The sequence below is a fragment of the Carlito syrichta genome, unplaced genomic scaffold (genome assembly GCF_000164805.1).
Source record: "Carlito syrichta isolate Samal-C Ts95f unplaced genomic scaffold, Tarsius_syrichta-2.0.1 Scaffold303058, whole genome shotgun sequence".
Lineage (NCBI taxonomy): Eukaryota > Metazoa > Chordata > Mammalia > Primates > Tarsiidae > Carlito > Carlito syrichta.
This window is the reverse complement of record NW_007247154.1, coordinates 283,087-306,543: the sequence shown is the minus strand read 5'-3', so window position 1 is coordinate 306,543 and position 23,457 is coordinate 283,087. Positions and strand designations below refer to the sequence as shown.

The 23,457-nt window shown below is 44.1% G+C and overlaps 1 protein-coding gene across 1 annotated transcript in view; it reads left to right on the top strand.

Annotated features, from left to right (window-relative positions):
- Positions 1-22,410, top strand: part of LOC103259909 (serotransferrin-like) — a 63,116-nt gene extending 40,706 nt beyond the window's left edge. The window contains 8 exon segments of the mRNA XM_021712084.1: positions 3,126-3,199; positions 3,202-3,369; positions 3,948-4,042; positions 5,166-5,243; positions 8,635-8,717; positions 16,342-16,478; positions 17,991-18,045; positions 21,280-22,410. Coding sequence (XP_021567759.1) covers positions 3,126-3,199; positions 3,202-3,369; positions 3,948-4,042; positions 5,166-5,243; positions 8,635-8,717; positions 16,342-16,478; positions 17,991-18,045; positions 21,280-21,493 — 904 coding nt within the window. The 3' untranslated portion in view covers positions 21,494-22,410.
- Positions 22,411-23,457: the final 1,047 nt, after the last annotated feature.

Sequence of the window (23,457 nt, the reverse complement as noted above, 5' to 3'; positions counted from 1 at the left end):
TGCACTCCAGTCTGGGTGACAGAGTGAGACTCCAACTCAAAAAAAAAAAAAAAAGTATTTGGAACAAAGCCTGGCAGCCGGAACTGCTCATTCACATTAGAAACTATCATCACTGCCCACTGTCTCGCCCACCAACCACAGCTTCCAGGACATGTTTCTCTTACCTCTGTGTCTCTGATTTGTCCTTCTTAGGCTTCTTTGTGGCTTTCTCTCTCCTTCTCATTCCTCCTGCTCACCGTGACTTGAATGGCCACTTGCTTTTTGCTGATTTGCAAATTAAAACCTAGCACATATTTGTGGAACTTTATATGTGTTTACTCTATCATTTGCTTGATATAAGCTTTTAGATTTCCTGGAAGCATGTGAAAATCAACATACAAAAAAAGAGGTCATTTTCATTGGGGCTACCCCTCTTCCATTGGGTCTGCAGACCATTGCCCCGCCCACTGAGGTCCCTAATTCACTCAGTGGTACTCTCATCTTCCTAGTCACCCACGAACCACCTAGGATACAGCCTTGGTAACTCTTTCTTACTTAACTCATTGAGTCTAACTAATCATAGCCTACATATTTTACATTCTGGATGTCTCTCAAATTTGCGTCCTCTTTTCCATGCCTATGTTTGTCTCTGTCTTAGACCCCTAGCATCTTTTGCCTAAATACCGCAAGAAGTGCCAGCAGGTCTCTCTCCCTGCAGTCTTTTCTCTCTCAAGTCATAGTTCTCCATAGATACTTCACTTGTCTACGTCACCCCAAATGAAACTTCTTATTGCATTCAGATAAACTCTTCCTTAGCACAGCAAACCTGATCTGGTTCCTGCAAACCTTTCCAGTTCCATTTCTTGCCACTCCTACTTAAAAGACGATTCTAAACAACTTTTATCGATCTTGTAATGGATGACTTGGCATCCATGGATCATGAGGCTAAACGAACAACCAAAGGGTTTGCATTTCCCCTGGGTCCTGGTTTTTGAGGTATGCCTAATCATACCGCAAGCCTTCTGAACACAAATCTTACCATCTGTGTTTCACTTCCTACCCAAGAAAAAAATGTCTCTACCTAGCTACTCCCTGACACATTAGTAGTAAAGGCAGAGAACTCTGCATGTTGAGGTTTTGTGTGGCCCTGCATGGTGTCAACCTAAATAACAAGCAGAGAGGGAGACGCTCTGAAAGAAAATGATACTTATTCAGGACTAGGCATGGCAATGGGAATACATGTGCCATAGTAAACTATGTATCAAGGAAGTAGAGAGAGACAAAGTTTTTTAAAGAAAAAAAATGAAGAGGATTCCATAATTGTTTTGAGATAATTATCCTTAGCTACAAAGATCAACAACACAGGCAGTGTCAATCCAAGGTTGGACAGGCAGTTGTTGGGCAGATGTTCTCACATAAGTAATTTTTTGTGTAAGCTTGAGATGACCTTTGTGCAAGTGTGTGGTTTTTGCAATCTTTTGGGCTAGTTTTTGTTATCAGGCATGTGTGCATGAGAACCCTCCCTTTGTGTCCTTCCCCAGCTCTGCTTTTCAGTTGTTGTTGTTGTTGTGTGTGTTTTTAAACACAACACAATGACAATGTAGAACTGTGACTAATAAACTTCTTTTGGCTTTTTTTTTTTACTTTTTATTTTAAAGATGTGGGGTACAATTCAGGGTTAGGTATACAAATGGTCATTGTCTTTTGGTAATTCAATGACATTGATGTCTCCTTGCCTTTACTCGGTCATACATACAATTAAATCACGTGTACACTGTAAAACAGTGACACCTGTTATGACAGAGACTGCAAACTGGGACCCTCTAGGCTGGGGGCCACTTTGGGTTAGCAGAGGTGTTTAGTTTGGGCCACAAGTTATGTTGTTGTTTTTTTTTTTGAGTTGGAGTTTCACTCTGGCTCCGGCGATCCTTCCACCTCAGCCTTCCAAGTAGCTGGAACTACAGGCAAGCGCTACCGCATCCGGCTAATTTTTTATGTATTGTAGAGATGAGGTCTCGCCAAGTTGCCCAGGCGGGTCTCGAACCCACGGGCTCAGGCAATTCATTCACCTCAGCCTCCCAAGTTTTTGAATGTTTTTCATTGTCTGCTATTTTTTTTTAAAGTGGAACGTTTCCCATCAAAATCTGCTTCTCTTGAAACATGGGAAGAACTGGCCGCCTGGGTCCTATAACATCGACTTGGCTAAGTAAGACCTGCCTCCTTCCAGCAGTAATGACCTGTGTGGTTTTCAGCAGCCCCCAGCCCTCTCGATCATTTCTTTTCCTCGTTGCTTCCTTTAAAGCAGACATGTGAGTTGGCAGTCCCAGATCTGCAGAGTGGGGACACTGATTTATGTGTTTCCCGCGCATATCACGGGCTTGTTTCTTCTGCACGGCACATTCCTTTCTTTTAACTGCCCGCAGGTGCAAACTTATTCTCAGCTCCAGTCTCCACCAACTTTTCTCTGAACTCAAGACGGACTCCGCAACCCCTTATGTACTCCCACCCTGCACTACATCCATCTGTCACATCCCTTGCCACACTAAATTTAGATTAAATATTTGTAGGATGCTTGAGTTCCTCACAAGTCCCACCTCACTTACCGACCGACTGCAATCCTCAGGGAAAACTTCGGGAGCCATTCATTTAATTCATTTCATCCTTCTTTCTTTCTTTTTTTTGAGTTGGAGTCTCACTCGGTCGCCCAGACTGGAGTGCAGTGGCGTGTCCTTCCCGGCCACGGCAACCTCGACCTGCTGGGCTCCAGCGATCCTTCCGCCTCAACCTTCCGAGGAGCCAGAATTACTGGCACGTGCTACCATGCCCGGCTGATTTTTTTTTTTTTTTTTTTTTATTGTAGAGACGAGGTCTCGCCAAGTTGCCCAGGCGGGTCTCGAACCCGCGGGCTCAGGCAATCCACTCACCTCAGCCTCCCAAGGGCGCGGGATTACAGGCTGAGCCACCGAGCCCGGCTTCATCCTTCTTTCAACAGTCATAAAGAAGGCGGCGACGACTGGCCCATATCCTAAAGGATGAGTGTGTCCCTGGTGAAATACCTTTCTGCAGGAGCACGGGGTACCAGAGGACTACAACTCCCATCAGGCACTTGGAGATCCTCGCCGCCGGAAGAAGGAAATACAGCTCAGGAACTACTACTCCCGTGATGCTCCTCTCTCCGCGCCTGCGCAGAGGTCAAGGCCACGTCGCTTTGGCGGCGCCGGAGACCACGCGTCGCATCCATGGCTTCTGGGGACTCGCGCCGGGTGGGGGACGGCGGTGCTGGGGTCACCTTCCAGCCTTACCTGGACTCCTTGCGACAGGAGCTGCAGAAGAGCGACCTGACGCTGCTGTCTGTAGTGGTGGCGTGTTTAGTAGTGCTGCTGACACTGGGTAAAGAGGCGGTCGGGGTTCTGGCGGGGGCCGAGTGGGCGGGGGTCCGGATTTCAGCTGCCCTTTCTGCAGGCCGCGGCCGCGGGGTCGAGAGGGCACGGGGGAGGGGGCGGCTGGAGAATGAGACTCACTCTTCTGCCACCCCGCCCTCTTGCCTGCGGCCGCGGCAACAGTAGTACGTTAAGATGGGGGGGGGATCGTGGGCGACCCCCGGAGCGACGGCCTTGCGGTGCACGGGTTGCTCTTCTCGTTGCCGGGACGTAAAGGGGCACTTGACAACAACTTTGAGCTTTCCGTGTTTGCGGGCTGGTCGCTGGGGGTCCCAAGGTAGGTAGCACTGGAGTTCACGGTCAGAGTAAGGAGTGCAGAGAAAAACTGACAGGTGATTGACAGCGGGCCCCAAACAACAACGATGGCGGTAAGATTATAAGGGTGGCGATAACAGCAAAAGTGAATTCAGGCAAAGGAGCTGTTTTGTTGTAGACTTTTGCTAATTTCCCCATCCCGACCATGCACACACGTTGATGATGATCAAGGCGTAATTTTGGTTGTTCTCTTTCCCCCTGTCTATTCCACAGTGTTCTGGAAGTTAATCCGGAGCAGAGGGAGCAGTCAGAGAGCTGTCCTTCTCGTTGGCCTTTGCGACTCCGGGAAAACGTTGCTCTTTGTCAGGGTAAATGCAGCTGATCTAAACCTCTGTTAAACTTGAAAAATGTTATGGCATCCTAGTATTCCAGTCATCTCATGGTTTATTTGGTAAAAGAGACTGCTGCCGGCAAATTTGGGATTTAATTCTTGCCTTACTTGGAAGAAAAAGACTTTTGGAAAACCCATAAACTAGAATTGCTGACGATTTCTATTTTTTTGTCCTTGCCAGAGGCAGACATTTCATCCTTATCACATTTAAGGGTTTTACGTAACTACTTTCATTCCAGAACAGCTGAAGATATAGAAGCCAGTGACCTAAATATAGTTTATAATTCTTTGGTTAGCAAACCTTTCTGAGAGCTTGTCAAAGATACATTTTTTTAAAGGGTGATCCTTTTCTAGTATATTGGACTAGTTAGGTTTCTTCTCACTAATATTTTATTTTTAATATGTTTAGTATATATATTTTTTGAGTTGGAGTCTCACTCTGTCGCCCAAGCTGGAGTGCAGTGGCACACTCACAGCCACCTCAGCATCGACCTGCTGACCTCTGGCGATCCTTCCGTCTCAGTCTTCCAAGTAGCTGGAACTACACAGGCATGCGCTACCATGCCTGGCTAATTATTTATTGTAGAGACTAGGTCTTGCCAAGTTGTCCAGGCTGGTCTCGAACTCACGGGCTCAGGCAGTCCACTCACCTTTGCCTCCCAAAGTGCTGGGATTACTGGTTCAGCCACTGAGCCCAGCCTGTTTAGTAATTTTAACTGAGCGTGTGTGTTACTGAGGTGAATAGGAGACGTTTTCTGCTTTGTATTTTTCCTTTTGAGAGTACAAATTATTTCCTTTGTACTGAAGGAATATAATCTCAAATCACTTTTGATGGTTAAAAATGTTTAGAGAAGGTCAGTAATTCTGGCCACTATCTTTTGAAAATAATGTTTTGTCTTCCATTAAGAAGAGGAAAATGAAGTTTGCAGCTATTTAGATTTTTCTGCAGGTTAGAAAAAAAAATCCATGTGGTCCTTTTCAGCTATTGAAAGCAGCATTCATTTATTTGACTTATATCTTGGAGAGTTAGAATAATATTTCTTGATTTAAGTTTACTCTTAATATGGTTACTTTGATCTCACGCCTCTTGTTTTTTACAGTTGTTAACAGGCCTTTACAGAGACACTCAGACATCCATTACTGACAGCTCTGCTGTATACAGAGTCAACAATAACAGGGTAAGATGTTCATGGAGTTTTGGAGTCTGACAGTCTTACTCTACTGTCATCTGTTAGTTAAGGACATTTTTAGGATGAATTAGTGTGAGGATGTAGGTACCATTTGTAGTTTATTTATTTATTTTTCCAAGTCTCCCAGACTGGAGTGCAGTAGCATGCTCACCCCAGCATCCACCAGCTAGCCTCCGGTGGTCCTTCCGTCTCAGCCTTCCAAGTAGCTGGCTCATTTTTAAATTTTTGTTATAGAGATGAGGTCTCACTGTGTTGCCCAAGCTGGTCACGAACCCGTGGGCAATCCTCAGGCAATCCTCTCGCCTCGGTCTCCCAAAGTGCTGGGATTACAGGCTTGAGCCACCATGCCTGGCTGTATTTATTTTTTTGGAGAAACATATTCTACATGACAAAATCTGCTCTTGATAATCCATGCATCAGATTTAATCATGCCCTCCTCTGCTTTGTTGTACCTTACATACAATAATGTTACATCACATTCTTTTTGTTTTTTGTTGGAGTCTTTCCTACTTTACTGTGAGTTCTTAAAAAGGCAGTAAGCCTTTTTCTTTTATGTTTTGAATAGGTAATACATGTACATGGGACAAAAATTTAAAAGGTTAGAAAGGATATTTGGTGAAAAGTAATTTTCCCTTTCCTGTTCTTGCTACCCAGTTTCCTTCTTAGAAGAAATAACTGTTACCTTTTTTTGTGTGTAACCTTCCAATGTTCTATGCATATACAAACATATCTGTATATCCCTTAGAGTTTTTCTTTTTTAACACTCTGGTCTGCCCATTATTTTTTCATTTAACAGCATGACTGATACAGCTTGGGTTTTTCTTTTCCTACCACATTTGTATACATCGTACTACCTGGTTGATTTATGAGCTTCATAGTAGTCCACGGTGTTGCCATACCATACAATTAAATTCTTACTTAATTGGAGCCCTATTAATAGACATTCAATTTTATTGTTAGAGTCTTTTGCTTTTATAAGCAGTGCTGCAATGAATATCTCAAAGAGCATATATGAGTATATTTCAAATATAAGGAGTCATGGAAAATACTTGTTATGTATCTCTTTAGCTCCAGAATGTAAACAATGACTGCCATGGGGATTGTAATGCTTAAGAAGTTTTAGTGAATGAGTGGAGTGAGGGCTCGGTCGCTGGTTGGAAGGATGGATGGATAGATGGATGAATTAGAGTTGAGATCTTCGAGACCTTTTTCCTCTTCTTGTGTTTCCCCTTTCTGGTGCTTCCACAATTAAGCATTGTAGCCAAAGATGAGGGATTGAATTTTGAAATTTCAGGTTGGGAGAGCGTTAATTCTTGGGGCACCTGTACCATATTTGTTAAGTGTGGTGATTTGGGATGTGCTTTGGACTGGACCTTCCAGTACACTGGCCACATGTGACTGTTGAACACCTAAACTATGACTAGTCCAAATTGAGGGGTGCTGTGAGTGTAAAGTACACCACCAGATCTTGAAGGTTTAGTATGCAACAGAAGAATGTAAAATATTATTGGTGGTCTTTTAAATTACACGTTAAAGGATGCTAATTTTGATATATTAGATGAAATAACATAATTAAAATTAATTTCACTTTTTTTCACTCTTTTAATATGGGTACTAGAAAATTTAAAATTACACGATTGTGTTATATTTCTTTCTTTCTTTATTTTTTTGAGTTGGAGTCTCACTCTGTCGCCCAGACTGGAGTGCAGTGGCTGCTCCCGGCCACCGCAGCCTCAACCTGCTGGGCTCCGGCGATCCTTCCTCCTCAGCCTTCCGAGTAGCCGGAATTACAGGCATGCGCTACCATGCCCGGCTGATTTTTTGATTTATTGTAGAGATGAGGTCTCACCAAGTTGCCCGGGCGGGTCTCGAACCCACGGGCTCAGCAATCCACTCACCTCAGCCTCCCAAAGCACTGGGATTGCAGGCTGAGCCACCAAGCCCAGCATGTGTTGTATTTCTACTGAATATATAGATTGTTCTTCCCTTCTTTCTTCACTCCTTCCCCGCCCCTTGATGTTTTCGATCTGATCTCTTGGGATAGCAGTGTACCGAATGCTGTGTCTTCCGAACTGCTTGTCATGTGTGATGCAGTCCACCTTTTAAAATGGAGCAGTAGGCTGTGCTTGGAGGCTCAGCCCATAATTCCAGCACTTTGAGAGGCCGAGGCAAGTGGATTGTCTGAGCCCGTGGGTTCGAGACCTGCCCGGGCAACTTGGTGAGACCTTGTCTCTAAAATAAAATTTTTAAAATATCCAGGCGTGGTTGTGCGTGTCTGTAGTTCCAACTACTTGGAAGGCTGAGGCAGAAGGATTGCTGGAACCCAGAAGGTCGACACCGGGGTGGCCGTGAGCGTGCATACCACTGCGTTCTAGCCTGGGCAAAGGAGTGAGACTCCAACTCAAAAAAAAAAAAAAAAAAAAAATGGAGCAGTCGGTCCCGGTCCCCAGACTGACCAATATCTAAAAACAAAAATGAAGGCCGTTAGACACTTGTGTTTGTCTATGAAGAACTGTATAGGCTGTCTGAAAGTTCATAATGAATCTAACAGGATTGTGTCAGGCCTGAGCATAACGCTGATTTTCTTCCTCTGCACTGTGTGTATGGATGGTGTGGATCAAGTAGAACATCCGAGAAGCTCTTGAAGGGTCTGTTGCGTGTACCAGGCCACACCCAAGACTCTTATCATCGACCATGGCCACATCGACACTGAGCATGAGGTCAAGAATGAAGGCTTGAAAGGGTGACTAGGACTTAACTAGGTGTATGATAGCCTTGCTCAGTAGGGCCTCAAGAATGACACAAAGCGTTGACAGAGTTGGAACAAATAAATGGTGTGTCGGGTAGACAGATAATTAAAAAATTAAATTAAGGAAATGGTAGAAGCGTGCTTTGCCATACTGATTTGGAATCCCCATAATTGTACCATGCTCTATGATAAATTATAAGTTCTTATGCTATGAGTTCGTGAATATTTAGTACTGTTTTTTTACATGTTTTTGCTTTTACTGTATTCATAATGGTATGTCTCTGAAGCCTCACGTAGATCACAGTTCCCTGACTCTGAGTGAAGAATCAGATTTCTCATGTACCCTCAGACTTTATCAAGGTTGTAATTTTGTATTGATGTGTAATTTTACATTTTGTTCATCTTTCTCATAAATTATGTGTCTTTCCTTACTGTTATATCACCAGAGCTTTAACTGAAAGTTTATGAGTAGAAGATGCTCTGTGAACATTTGTTTGGCTTATTAATGACAGTGACCATTTGTTTGATTCAGTAAGTAATTAGGTACCCAAAGTCTGATACTAAAGATTTACACAGGGAACATTGAACTTGACTGAAACATTAACTTATTGTTATTGCTGCCATCCTTAGGGCAATAGCCTGACCTTGATTGACCTCCCCGGCCATGAGAGCTTGAGGCTTCAGTTCTTAGAACGGTTTAAGTCTTCGGCCAGGTAAGTAGGAAGGAAGTGAGATGGACTTGTGGAAAGTCTGTGGTTAAGGCCACTGGTGTTACTGACTCTGGTGGTATTCAGGAGGCAGCATTGTGTCCTGTGGTAGGAAGAGCTTGGGCCTTAGGGTCAGCCGTTTCTGGGTTGCAAGCCCACCCTAGCTTGGATCATGAGGATTATATGACATAATGCTTAAAAGTGTTTCTCAGTGTTTATGAAATGTTAACTCTTCTAAAATTATTTAAAATTTAAATGTATTTATTATAGAGTTTTGGGTACAAGTGGGGATTGACTACATAAGTAGGCTGCATTCAGGTGAAGTTTGGGCTTCTAGGTGGCCCTCACTCCCCTGATAGCGGACCAGGTACCCTTTGTGTTGTCACATGCCCCCCTCCCTCCTCCTCCTCTCCCTCCCTCCCCTAGCAGTGCCCAGCAACTGCCAATCCCACCCTTATGCTAATGTGACTAGTGATCAGAGCCCACTTATGAGTGAGAACATTCGATTTTCAGTTTTTTGTTTCTGTGGTCCCTTAGTGTGAAGGTCTCCACCTGCATCCAGTTTGCTGCGAAGGCCGTGATTTTCTTCTTCTTTGTGGCTACACAGTACTCCGTTGTGTATATGTACCGCATTTTCTTTATCTTGTCCACTTTCGATGGGCAGCAGGGTTGGTTCCATGTTTTTACTATTGTGAATAGTGAGGCAGTAAACATGCCTGTGCAGGTGTCTTTTTGGTAGGGCGGTTTATGTTCCTCCAGGTATATTCCCAAGAGGATTGCTGGTTCTTATGGAAGATCAATTTTTAGTTCTAGGAATTGCTGCGCTGCTTTCCATAGTTGAACTAGCTTACGTACCCACCAACAGTATACAACTGTTCGCTTTTCTCTGCAGCCACACCAGCATCTGTTGTTTTTAACGTATTAATGATCGCCATCCTCACTGGTGTTAGGTGGTATCTCATTGTAGTTTTGATTTGCATTTCTCTGATGATAGTGAGGCTGAGCATTTTTTCATGTGTCTGTTGGCTGTTTGTATGTCATCTTTTGAGAAGTGTCTGTTCATGTTTTAACCCCCTTTTTAATGGGATTGTTTGTTATTTTCCTTTCACTTCATTTGAGTTCCTTGTAGATCTGGATGTTAGCCCTTTGTCAGATGCATTAATTTGCAAATATTTTTTTCCCATTCTGTGGGTCATCTCTTTACTCTCTTGATGTTTTTTTTTTTTTTTTTTGCTGTGCAAAAACTTTTCAGCTTGTTGAGGTTCCACCTGTCTAGCTTAGCATTCTCTTTGGGGGACTTGGTCATGAATTAATTGCCTACTCTGATGTCCAGAAGGGTGTTTCCTATGTATCTTCTAGGGTTCTTATAGCTGGAGGCTTAACGTTTAGGTTCTTGATCCATTTTGAGTTGATTTTTGTATATGGTAATAGGTAGGGGTCCAGTTTCATTCTTCTGCGGGTGGTTAGCTAGTTTTCCCAGCACCATTTGCCAAATATGGTCTTTTTTTTCCAATGGTTGTTATTGGTGGCTTTGTCAAAGATGAGTTGGTTGAGAGACCATGTTTTTACTTCCTGAATCTCTATCCTATTCCATTAGTCTATGTTTCTATTCCTGTACCACTACCATGTTGCCTTGGATAATATAATACTGTAATGTATATTTTAAAATAAAGCTTAAAGTCTAGAAGTGTGATACCTCTGGCTTTATTTCTTTTGCTGGGGATTGTTTTGGCTATTTTTACTCTTTTTTGTTTCCATATGAATTTCTGTATTGTTTCCAGGTCTGAGAAAAATGATGTTGGTAATTTGATGGGTTTTTGAATCTGTAGATTGCCTTGGGTAGGATGGACATCTTGACGATATTGATTCTTCCAATCCATAAACAAGAAGTGTTTTTCTGTTTGTGTCATCTTTGATTTCTTTGAGTAATGTTTTGTAGTTCTCATTGTAAAGGTCTTTCATTTCTCTGGTTGGGTGGATGCCAAGGTAGTTTTGTGTGTGTGTGTGTGGCTATTGTGAATAGGACTGTGCTTTTTATTTGGTTCTCTGCCTGCTTGTTGCAGGTTTATAGAAATGCAGCTGTCCTTTGCATGCTGATTTTGTACCCCGAAACTTTACCAAAGTTGTTTATCAGTGTGAGGAGCCTTTTGGCAGGCTCCCTGGGGTTTTCTAGGTTCAGAATCATTTTGTCTGCAAGGAAGGATAGCTCAACCTTCTCTTTTCCTGTTTGGAAACCCCTGATTTCCTTCTCTTGTCGATTGCTCTGGCTATGCTGAATTGCTCTATGCTGAATAAGAAGAGTGAAAATGTTAATGCTTATTATTTTTATTAAACTTTGAATTTACTCTGGAGACAAATTTCATGACATGCATAACTATTAAAATCTGAAAAAATTAATTGTAAAACTGGGATGCATCCTAGAAGTTATTAAACTCCAACATCATATACCCATTTATACTTACATTACCTAAAATTGGTGCTTCAAGAAATACAGGACAATCTTTTCATATTTCTTTTAGTATCTGCCCTAATATTATTGACTCTTAAGTTCTTTTTTAAATTTCTAGTTCTGAGATCCTTTCTTCTACTTGTTCTAGTCTACTGTTATAACTTTCCACTGCATTTTATACTTCCCTAAATGATTCTTTCACTTCCAGAATTTCAGGTTTGTTTTTTTTAAAGGTATCTGTGTCTTTGGGGAACTTTTCATTCGTGTCTTGAATAGTTTTTTTTTTTTTTTTGAGTTGGAGTCTTACTCTATTGTCCAGACTGGAGTGTAGTGGCCGCTTCCAGCCACCACAGCCTCAACCTGCTGGGCTCCAGCAATCCTTCCACCTCAGCCTTCCAAGTAGCTGGAACTACAGGAGCGTGCTACCACACCCAGCTAATTTTTTGATTTATTGTAGAGATGGGGTCTCGCTTGCCCAGGCAGGTCTCAAACCCACGGGCTCAGGCAATCCACTCACTTCGGCCTCCCAAAGGCGTGGGATTACAGGCTGAGCCACCGAGCCCGGTCTTTTTAAAATTTCTTTTTGTTGGTGTTCAACTTTCTCCTAAATCTCATTGATCAATTTTATGATCAACCTTTTGAATTCTATCTCTGAAATTTCAAAGATTTCACTTTGGTTAGGATCCATTCCTGAAGAGTTAGCATGATCTTTTGGGGGTGTTGAAGAGCTCTGTTTTTTCATATTGTCCGAATTATTTTTCTGCTTCCCTCTCAGTTAGGTAGACTCTTTCTTCTTACTTGAGGTTGGCAGGGGGCTGACAAAGGCACTGTAGGGTTTCTTTGGTTATATGTAGCTCTGGTGTGGTGAGTTTCTCAATTGTCAGCTGTGGCAGTCCTGTGCTGGGTACCTGCACTGGCTCATGGCATCCTGAGTGGCCAGAGTGGCTTGGCAAGCGGCGCTAGTTGGGGTCTGGGATCAGGGCTTCCCCAACGCTGAGGTCTTATAGCCAATGTGCTGAGCTGGGCTCTTGACCTCTGGCCAGAAGGGGACGCCGTGGGAGAAAGCCAGCTGCAGTGGTGGCCAAGGGGTTTCTCCTTGGGGGGGTGTAGCTTCAGGGAAGGGCCCAGACAGCCTAGGTGGAGGGTGGGGCTTGGCGATTACCCGAGTTCTCCGTCTGCTTTGAGCCTTTGAGGGGTCTGTGTGCACTCTTGGCTGCCTCAGTGGAGATTGGGAAGGAGTCCCCGCCCCTGGCGTGAGGCCCTTGTGCAGGGCAGGCAGAGAAGGGTTTACACTGGGAGAGGCTGCTGTGGCAACAGCCCCCACCGGCTCCTCGCTGTAGCCTCAGGCTGCCTGTCTCCCTTCTGAATGTCCAAGTGCAGCCGGCTGCAAGGCCCCAGGGGTTCTGATGGCAGCCCGCCCCAGCCAGGAGGTGTGTGTCGCCACGGAGCTTACCCTGGGGGACCATGCCCTCCCAGGTCAGCTAGAATGCAGCCGTGCAAGGGTTGAATCCCTGGAATATGACGGCCGGAACTGCTCGCTTTTTTCCCTGCACCACTCTGTGGGGGCCTTGGCAGGGCACAGCTGTGGGTGAGACAGTTACCCGGGAGGGACCAGAGTTCTGCCAGGCCCCGGGGCCTTCCGAGTCCGTGGCAGGAGCACAGAGCTCCTGAAGTCCCCTCACTTCTCTTTCTTCTGCGTCTGGAGGCTGCTGGTGGTCTGTGCCTGACCCAGGCGAGAGTCTGGCCAGTTCCAACCCAGGCTGATAGACTTCTCTCTTCTTGGCTCTGTGTGGTTATTATAACTTTGATGAGTTGTGGGTGTGCTGCCGTTCCACCTCCTCTTGGCTGCTGAGGAAACTATCTTGGTTTTACTCTAGCTGCCTCTAACTGGCCATCTTAATCTAGATTTTTTCGTGTCTTCCTCAAAATTCATATGTTGCGGTTTCACATGCTTGCTTCTTGTTTGGTCCCTAACATTGATTAAAAACTGAAGAGGAAAACCAGCATGCCACATTTCAGTGATTTGAGGATACATTTTAATGCCTCTGAATTTGGGACACATCTTACAGTCAATAGTGTCATCGTTTAATTGGCAGTATTTTCTCTTTTTTAGCGGCCGCTGAAATAATATGTCTTGTCGTTGACAGCTTCTTAGGTTTGATGGAATGAAGTGGTTGGTTCTTTCCTTTTTATTGAAGTGTCTAGACCTAGATGTTGTTATTGCTTCCTTGCCCACAAGAGGGTGGTGATGAGCAGTTTGTCACAGATGAGAATGGAATTTTTAAATTGAGACAAGTCTAAAACTAGTAAATTTTGCCATCATTGGGTGTTTATTTCCAATTAATTTTCTTTCTTTTATTTTTCTAATGCCAGTTCTAAATATTTTACAATTTACAGTATTATTGCTCTGTGATCCAAGTATTTTGGGTAAATAAAACATTCAAAATCTGAAGATAAAACTGACTTCAAATAAATTACAATCACGATAAATGCCAGTTGAAAAGACATTTACTATATTGTATGTGGCTTTTTTAAAATCCAACTTTCTGGCTTAATCAAGTCTCCTTAATTAGTATTTTCTCCCGTACTTGGATTGAAAGTATGCTGTTTCTGTTCTTTTTATGGTTCCCCCTTCCTTTTTAATCATTGCTTAACTAACAGTCTAAAATCAATCCTATCAGTTTTCCTTTTGCTGAACCTTAAGCACTTTTACTTTGATTTTCTTCACCTCTTTCTTGTTTATTTTTCTGAGTCGGAGTCTCACTGTATCACCCAGGTTGGAGTGCGGTGGCACACTCGTGTTCACCCCAGCCTCAGCCTGCTGGGCTCAGGTGATCCTTCTGTCTCAGCCTTCCGAGTAGCCAAATGACAGGCGTGTGCCACCTTGCCTGGCTAATTTTTTAATTTATGTTTTGTAGAGATGAGGTCTCACCAAGTTGCTCAGGCTGGTCTTGACCCCCTGGGCTCAGGCAGTTCTCTCACCTCTGCCTCCCAAAGGGCTGGAATTACAGGCGTGAGCCACCACACCCGGCCCTTACGTTTTGTTGTTGCTCCTTTTCAGCCCCTAACTCTTGCTAGCTTTTTCTCTTACATGCAGTGATGCGCTAAGACACTGGGATGCTTGGGTTTCTTGCTGCCCGTTGCTTCTTGCCTTTTGCTTCTGTCTGTTAGGTTCGGTTTTTCTTAGGATATCTTTTACTGTGCTTGCAGTGAGGGCGATGAGCAGTAATGTTTTTTGTCCTGTGTTCATTTGAAGCAGTCTTTATTTTGCCCTCGTTGTGGGATGCCTGCTTCGCTGAGTACGGAGTCCTGGGTGGCACGTGTTTCCCTCATGTGCTCCTGACTCAGAGTCTGCTCTGCAGATGAGATGCTTGTTGCCAGCCAGTCAAATTGTCATTTTGTTGTAAGAAGTCTGCCTGGTGTGGATTTGGCTTTGTCGTGCTTGGAGTTCATGTGCGCTATTCCAGACCAAAGATTCTCTTCAGGTCTGTAAAATTCTTACCATGATCCCTCCAGGTCATGCGGTTTTCCCATTCTCATTTCTCACATCTTGGAACTCTTCTTAACGTTACTGAACCTTGTTATTTCTGCCTTTCTTGTCTCTGCTCTATCATATCTTCCAATTATTTCTACCTTGCATATTGAGTGATTCCTTCAGAGTTATTTTCTGGTTTATTACATTATTCAGCTGAGAGTAATCTCTGCTTAATTTTTCCATTCAATGATTAATTTTGTTTATAATAGTCTTCTAAAATACTTAATGCTTCAAATCAGCCTGTTCCTATGTATACTGTTCCATTTTTATTATGGTTTTTAATTATGTGATCATCTTATTATGTCTTTAATATTTTCAAACATACTGCAGATTGCGCTGTTATCCTAGTTTTGGGATGCTGACTCTTCTCTCTTTGGGTATTAGTGTTCTCCTTATAATTGCTTATTTTCTTCTCTGCTCTGTCATTTTGATCCAGAACTTTTCTTCAAGGGGGTGTTGTTGATATTGTGGCTGGTGTTCTTTAATGCTTGGTATATGGAAACCTCACTCCACAACAGGTTCCTGAGTCCTTCTGTTGGGGCCATACGTGTTCAATGAGCCTGGCCCACTTATTATATAAACCTTTCCGCTTGGGTACGTATACTTGGAGAGAGTATAAATTCATACCCCATATCCGTTTGAGACACCGGAGGCCTGGTGTTTCTGTTTCTTAGGGAATTGGTTTCTAACCCCAAACCTCCTTAGACTGCTTTTAAGTTCTAGGCTGGTGCACAGTGGTCAATCTCACCTTCCCAACTGCATGTTGGACATTGCATGTCTCCTGTCTCCATCCGGCATTCAAGATATTCAGGAGTTTGCCCCAGGGCTTGTCGGCTCCAGTGTTTCTGGGCTGCTGTACTTTAGCTCTGATGCCTCTTTGTTTCTGTCACATGAGGATTCTCCCGGTTGCTGCCTTAGTTCGGGCCTTACCTGGTCACTCCACTTCTTGATTGCTCTCTAAGACTTCTCTGTCTTCCATTTAGGCAGCAGTTAGTCTTCGTAAGTCAGAAAAGCCTAAACTCTCCAGGTCAGTTTGTCACGCCCCTTCACTCTCATACCGTTTCTCCCATTTCCCCATCTCCCGTTGTGCCAGCTTTCCTTGACTTCCTTGGGGAATATGTTTCACTTGTTTGTGCGTGAACTTACTGCAGGTTGAGTAGCCCTTACCCGAAATGCTTTGGAGCAGAAGTATTTTGGAAATGTGGATTAGGGATATGAAGCCTGTGTTTTCCTGACCATCTGTTCCCAGTTTTTTGTGTGTGTGACTGAAATTCAGCACAACCGTGACATCCTTCTTTAAGTCTTCTTTGATCTGGTCTTATTTATATGAGCTTCCTCTCTGTTCCTGTTACACTGTGTGCAGAGCTCTATTCTGGCATTGGTCATAGGGTTCTCTGTGTGACGATTTCTTGGTCTTTCACGTCTTAATGTCTTTTCAGCTTCAGATGGTGATACCGAGTAGCACTTGATAGTTCTTTGTTGAGGGAGGATTTGTGTTGTGTGAGAACATGGGCACAGACCTGCATGTTTGTCTCTTCGGTGTTAGTTACCAGGATCGAATTTGAGGAAGTTAAGGATACCGTTTTTCAAGGGAATGATGTACTGTTGCATGTTCACGTGAAGTGTTTCCTTTTTTCCCCCTCCAGGGCTGTTGTGTTTGTTGTGGACAGTGCAGCGTTCCAGCGGGAGGTGAAGGATGTGGCTGAATTTCTGTACCAGGTGCTCATCGACAGTATGAGTCTGAAGAATACACCGTCATTCTTAATAGCCTGCAATAAGCAAGGTGCCAACATGTTTTCTGGCAATAATTATTGCGTTTTTGGGGATTGCTACTAAGAGTTAGTTCAGTTATCTACAGTTATTGTTGAGGATGAGAGATCATTGCTGTAATGAGCCGTAAACTGGAGGATTTTAAATCTTAAAGTTAATTTCTACTCCTGCCTTTTCACCAGACCTGCCTTCTTACCAGAAGACTAGGGAATGACAACAGAGTGACCCTTGCCAATTTTTTCTTTGATATGGTTTGTTTTTTCTTAAGATTATGAATTATTTTACTTTGCCAAGTTAAGTTCCTCAGATTGGCGGTATTTCATATCAGATACACAGTTTGAGGGACAGGGTGGAGTCTCAGTGAAGCACATTTTATCAAGGGGAGTTTGGGAGTTGTTTTCCTTTAACCTGATAACCACTGAAAACCTTCTAGTCTTGCCCAATAAAACTGGGCTTCAGCTCCATTACCTGTAAGATAAAACAGACGCGTTGATCTTCTCAGGTCCCTTAGATCTAAAATTCTGGATCTGCGAAGAGCCCAAGGCATTTCTCAGAAGTGATCAGCTAACAGCACTAATGATGCCTTATCAGGAATGCGCTTACTGGCGTCATACTTTGCCCTTCTCTTTATTTCTCTGACACAGTATGAAGAGGGGGATGGGCATTGTGCCGAACCAGGGCTTCTTACCTGTAGTGTACTTGAGGCTTTAACATACTGTCTTAGTCTCAGCTGGGAATATGCTAAGCTAACTTTTAAATGACATTTAGGGTATTGTCTGTTGGAGTGAAGGCTCTTCTTGTTATAAACACAGCACTGGTAGGTTTTCTTTTTGTTTAACTGACTGAACTTATATGTAATGAATTGAAAGGTCTGTAAGGGCCGGGCTCGGTGGCTCAGCCTGTAATCCCGTGCCTTGGGAGGCTGAGGTGAGTGAATTGCCTGAGCCCGTGGGTTCGAGACCTGCCTGGGCAACTTGGCGAGCCCTCATCTCCACAATAAATCAAAAATTAGCCGGGCGTGGTGGCACGCACCTGTAGTTCCAGCTACTTGGAAGGCTGAGGCGGAAGGATCGCCGGAGCCCAGCTGGTCGAGGCTGCGGTGGCCGGGAGCGGCCACTGCACTCCAGTCTGGGCGGCAGAGTGAGACTCCAACTCAAAAAAAAAAGAAAGGTCTGTAAAGTGTAGAAAACTTTAGTGAATGCTAAAGTCAATTTTAGGGCCATTAGCATAATACTTATAATACATTATAAGTATTATCTTGGGAAAACCCATATATGCAAACACACAGCTTACTTGGATAGAGAAGGAATTAGTGATAAAAGTTCTTTTAAGAAAAGGGAATCATCTCTATGTGATGATTTCTTGCTCTTTGAGGGCGGGTATCATGTCTTACTGTCTTTTCAGCTTCAGATGGTGATACGTAGTAGCACTCGATAAGAAACTTAGGAATTTTTCTTCTGTGTGAGAAATCTTGGGAAAAGAGTTGTTATGGTGTCAACTGCAAGATTATTTTCACCTCTTTCAGATATTACAATGGCAAAATCAGCAAAGCTGATTCAACAGCAGCTTGAGAAAGAACTGTAAGTACAAATGAAGCCTGTTGACTAATTATCTATCTTAACACTTAGACCTTAAGCAGCATATTCATATTTTGGGGGGTTATGTATGATTATCACAATTACAGACTGAAGATGAGTATGTTAAATAAACAACAAAATAATTGATGGAGTTGTAGAAAGCATTCATAATATATTTATAGATTTTTTTCATATCATGGAAAGATTTATTGAAGCCATAAGCTCAGTTTATTTTACCACTGTTACTAACTCATTTATAGTTGAAATGAAAGGTTTTAGAAACGAAAACTTTTTTTTTTTTTTAATTGGAGTCTCACTGTTACCCAGTCTGGAGTGCAGTGGCACGCACGCTCATGGCCACCCTAGCATTGACCTGCTGGGCTTAGGTGATCCTTCTACCTCGGCCTTCCAAGTAGCCGAACTATAGGCGCGCGCTACCACGCCCGGCTAATTTTTGATTTATTGTAGAGATGAGGTCTCGCCAGATTGCCTGGGCTGGTCTCGAACCCGTGGGAGAGGCAATCCACTCACTTCGGCCTCCCAAAGTGCTGGGATTATAGACTGAGCCACTGAGCCCAGCCAGAAACTAAAACTTTTTAACATGCAAGTTGAGAACAGTGTTTCAGTGAATGGAAGTGTTTATTCACCATATTGTAAGGCATATTAAGCAGTGTTTAAAGATACATGTGAAAAATAAATAATAATAAATAAAAGTTGGGACTCAGAAAAAAAGAAAAGCTAAAAAGTTTTAAAGCCATTTTGGAAATTATTCTTGACAGAATAAGAAAGGAACACTGAGGAATACTGAAAATCTGTGGTACTATTTTGTAGCTTCTTACATTGTTGGTAACAATATAACTGCTCTGAGTGTTTAAAAATTTGTAAATTGAGCTGTTAGCTTTTGAATTTTAAAGAATCTAGAATGTTTTTGTGTTGTGCAAATTGATAAGAACTGGCCAAAAGCTTGCCTAGAAGAAATGATCAGCATTACAGTAAAGCAGGCTGTGTTTCTTAGTGCTTTTGTGTGAGAGCTTGAAAAACATCTGATGAGGAAAAATTGTATACATTCAGCTTTTAGAACATTTTTCCCCACTATGACTTACTTACACTTTTATGCATTTAGAAGCACCTTAGTGCATCTGGTGTTTGCACTCAGGGTGCAGCCATGGGAGGAAAGGTGGAGTCCCTGTCCCCGGTAGCTTAGGGTTTCTTAGAATCTTGTTGGCTTCAGGGATTGGCAGACTCCTGCACAGGGCTTGCACGCCAAGAGGAGTTTGACATTTTTAAAGCACAGGTAAAAGAAAAGAAAAACAGGCAACAGAGACAAAATGTGGCCCCCAAAGCCAACAAATTTAACAGATGGCTCCTTACAGACAGCTTGGGCGGCCTTGGCTGTCCAGGTCCGTGGCTCCTCTTCCTCCGGTGTTGCATGTCTGTCACCCTCTCTTCTGACCCCCTGATACTCACTCTTAAGACTGGGTTGCTTGCTGCTAGGCTGAGGACATTGGAACAACTGGGTGATCGGGTTTCTCTAAAAATCCTCCTGCAGTTGCTGGAGATTGTTTTGGGGAAGCCAAAGCTGTCATTATGATATCTGTGTATCCATTTTGGGTTTGTTTTTTTTTAACAGTTCAGTCCAAGTCTTTCCACATTTGAAACATGTTTTCCTCAGACCATTTGCTTTTTGCTGTAAGAGTCAGAGAAAAACAATACAGAAGGCAATTCTCTTTTATAAGGTAGTGAAGCAAAATGTTTAAAAGTTGTGAAAGTTAACATCAGTTACTAGGAGTCTGAGTAATTTTAATTAAATCTCAAATTTGAGTTTTAGGCTCTGTCAACTTTGAAGCATTTCATAGTCTTCTAAATGACATGATTTACTATATTTACATGGCCTTGTGACCAAAACTGAATGCATGCATTTTTTTATGAAACATTTTTTATTAGCTGGGCTCAGTGGCTCAGCCTGTGATCCCGCGCCTTTGGGGAGGCTGAGGTGAGTGGATTGCCTGAGCCCACGGGTTCGAGACCCGCCTGGGCAGGCGAGACCTCATCTCTACAATAAATAAAAAAATTAGCCGGGCGTGGTAGCACATGCCTGTGATTCCGGCTGCTCGGAAGGCTGAGGTGGAAGGATCGCCGGAGCCCAGCAGGTCGAGGCTGCGGTGGCCGGGAGCGGCCACTGCACTCCAGTCTGGGTGACAGAGTGAGACTCCAACTCAAAAACAAAAAACAAACAAACAAACAAACAAAGACATTTTTTATTGTAAAATATCTCATATACAAAAGATTCTATTTGGCATGCACATTGTTTAAAGATATTAAAATGAATACCTGTATACCCACCACCATGCTTAGAAGGCCCCTGCGTTTTTATCCCTGAGAGTTTTTCCCTTTTTCCCTCAAGAGGTAGGCAGTATCCAGAATTTTGTACTATTTGTTTTAAAAACACTTTTACTTTGTATGTGTGTGCATGTGTGTGTTTTCCTGGATGTAGTGTTGTTTAGTTTTGTCTGTGGATTCCTCACTAATTTTTAAGCAATCTTGCAGAACCAAGAAACACTTTGTTTTATAAGAAAGCAGATGGGCAGCGTGCATGTCTTCCTCTGCTCGGGATAGCTGGGAAGGACAGAGGTCAGCAAATGAGTTGCTTCTGTACCTTCATCTGGGCCAGCAGGCGGCAGCAGGGCAACCTAAGGTGGGAAGGGCGGTGGCTACCCAAGAGCCTGGAGGAGAGTTAGATGGGAGAACCTGGGGCTTGTGGATTTCTAACCTCCTGAGTCCAGATAGACTCAAGATAAAAATAAGTCCCCGGTTTACCCACACGCAACTCTCAGAAGCTTGTGTTTTTGAGATCAGACGAGATAGGGCACGTGTAGGGTGGATGGCTGTAGACCAGAAGCTTATGTTTTTATAACACTTACAGCATGTATTTTTAAAATATATTTTAAAGTGGCATCTTTCAGGAGATCCTCTTAGAAGAGGGTCTGGGCTCAGTGAAGGTGTGACCTGGCCTCTGCTGCCCTGCCATCATCGGGCTGTGTGAAGTGGGTCCCCTCTCACCTGCCTGTCCAGGACACTGACCTATAATTGCAGAAGATGATTCGGCAGTCTTGAGAGCAGCATGACTGATGGTTGGTGATTAAGTTGTGGATGAACGGTGAACTGCCGAGCCGCTGGGACGACTTAAGTGCTGCGTCAAAAACCTTGCCTCCCGACATGTTTTCCTTTGCCCCGCAGGAACACCTTGCGAGTGACCCGTTCCGCTGCCCCCAGCACACTGGACGGCTCCGGCACGGCCCCTGCTCCGCTGGGAAAGAAGGGCAAAGAGTTTGAGTTCTCACAGCTGCCCGTCAAGGTGGAGTTCCTGGAGTGCAGTGCCAAGGGCGGAAGAGGGGACGCTGGCTCTGCCGACATCCGGGACGTGGAGAAGTGGCTGACCAAGATCGCCTGAGGGCCGCTCCAGGGCACAAGGCTTGGGGGCTGTCTCGTAGTTTTGGGAAAAGGGCTGTGGTAGTCTGGAGTTGATAGGGAAGAGGTACAAAGTATGGCTGGGGACATTTCCTTGTTCTGGAGACAAATTACTGTTGAAACCTGCTTGGAATTTTTTGTTTTGAAGTTCAGTTCTCCCTATGGCGTCTTTCAAACAAGTCACCTTTATTTGCCTCTCATATCCTCCCTTGGTTAAGGTGTGTGTAACTTGATATAGGGTCAAGGCCTTTGGGACATAGTAAGCAGACTCCACGTAGGATATCAGAGAATCTGGTTGCCACCTGAACAGTTTTCTTAGCCTCTGCTTCTTGGAAACAACCCCGCCCAGTTATGAAGCCAGTTGCCCCGACGTTCGTGGACAGTGCGTAGTGCAGTCCTCTGTGAATCTCTTAGATTTGCAGCCAGTCACAATACAGTTTTCACATACGAAGACAGGTGCAAAGCAGCAGGGCGTCTGTTCATCATCAGGTCAGTGACGCGTCTACACTCCAGCTTGTCCTGGACCCTCGGAGCTATTCCCAGATGACAGAACTGGAAGTGCTAAAGCCTCAAATGCCAAGGACCTAGCATGTTCTAGTGGTTAACTGGGGCATACATGGAGGTTTAAGCGTTTCTGCCTCTCTGGTGGCTGAGGCTCTGGAGCCACCTTATGTGCTGCTGGAACAGCTCCTGTTTTGTGCCCATTTCTAGAATGCTGTGGACACAAACAAAGTGAAAAAAGTTCTCTGTAGATTTCTGAAGTGCATACGCATTGATGCTAAAAAAAAACAAGTCTTGCTTTTCGAAGTGATGTTCTTTGCTGTCTTTGTAAACATGGCTTTTCTAAGTGATGAATACATTTCTTGGTAAATAAAGCAACCTGTCTGGCTTAAAGCAACTGAATAGAATGGAATAGTGAGTACAATTGGGGGTTAGGATTCAGGCCTAGCCGCAAGTTCCCTGGGCCTAAGAAAGACTGCAGTGTGCAGAGGAGCACACTCAGGAACAAGCCCAGCTAGAATTTACCAGGAGACAAGGGTGGCTGTGGATAGGTGAGAGGCCAGTCACGGGACAGTGTAGTAAGAGCCATGATAGGACAGGTCCAGAGTGCACAGGGGCACCTGACCTGGCCTCAAGGAGCCGGGGGAATCAAAGAATAAAAGGATGTGACTGAGAACGTCTGAGGGAACGTGGGCCCCATGTGCAGCCTCTGCCTGTGGTCTTGGTGTCCTTTCCAAGGGGTCACTTGAGCTTTGCGAGTACATGTCACCTCAGACCCCAGGCTTCCTGGCAGAAGTACTCCAGTTCCCCACCGAAGCCTGTGTCAGCCTTGCTGCTGGTGCATGAAGACAAACGGAACATGAGACGGAGAAATTGTTAGACCCTGACTCCTTCAGAGTCTTATTCGAGAGCCACGGTGCTGCTCAGGTTCTGTCTTTGGACTCTGTCTCTTGCCCTTTTCCTTACTAGCCAAGTGGTAACTTAAGGGAGTGGATGAGACCGATGAACTAGAAGAGCGGGATGGGACGAACGTGACGTGCTCCGAGTCATAGTGGAAGCTCGTGGGAGTAAAGTCAGTGGCCCCATCCTCTGTGAAGAGGCACGTGCCCCCCCAGCCTCTTTTTTTTTTCTAGTTACCATTTTACTTTATTGGAAGCAGTACCTCAAAAAAGCGATTATCTAAGAAGGGAAACAAGGTTGAATTTTATTCGAGGTCTAAAGATGACCTTCTGAAAAAGGGGCACTCTGTCTAGAATGGTGATTCCAAATGTTCGTGGACATCATCTGATCTGTGACACTTGTCCAGCTGATTTGAGGACTCCACACTTAGAAATTCTGATTCAAGAGCAGGCTGGTGTGGTCTCGGGAACCTGCATGCTAACAAGTCCTTAGCGGTCACTTGGGGCTCCTAGGGCACCCCTAGAGATAGCCCGGCCTGGAGTGTCA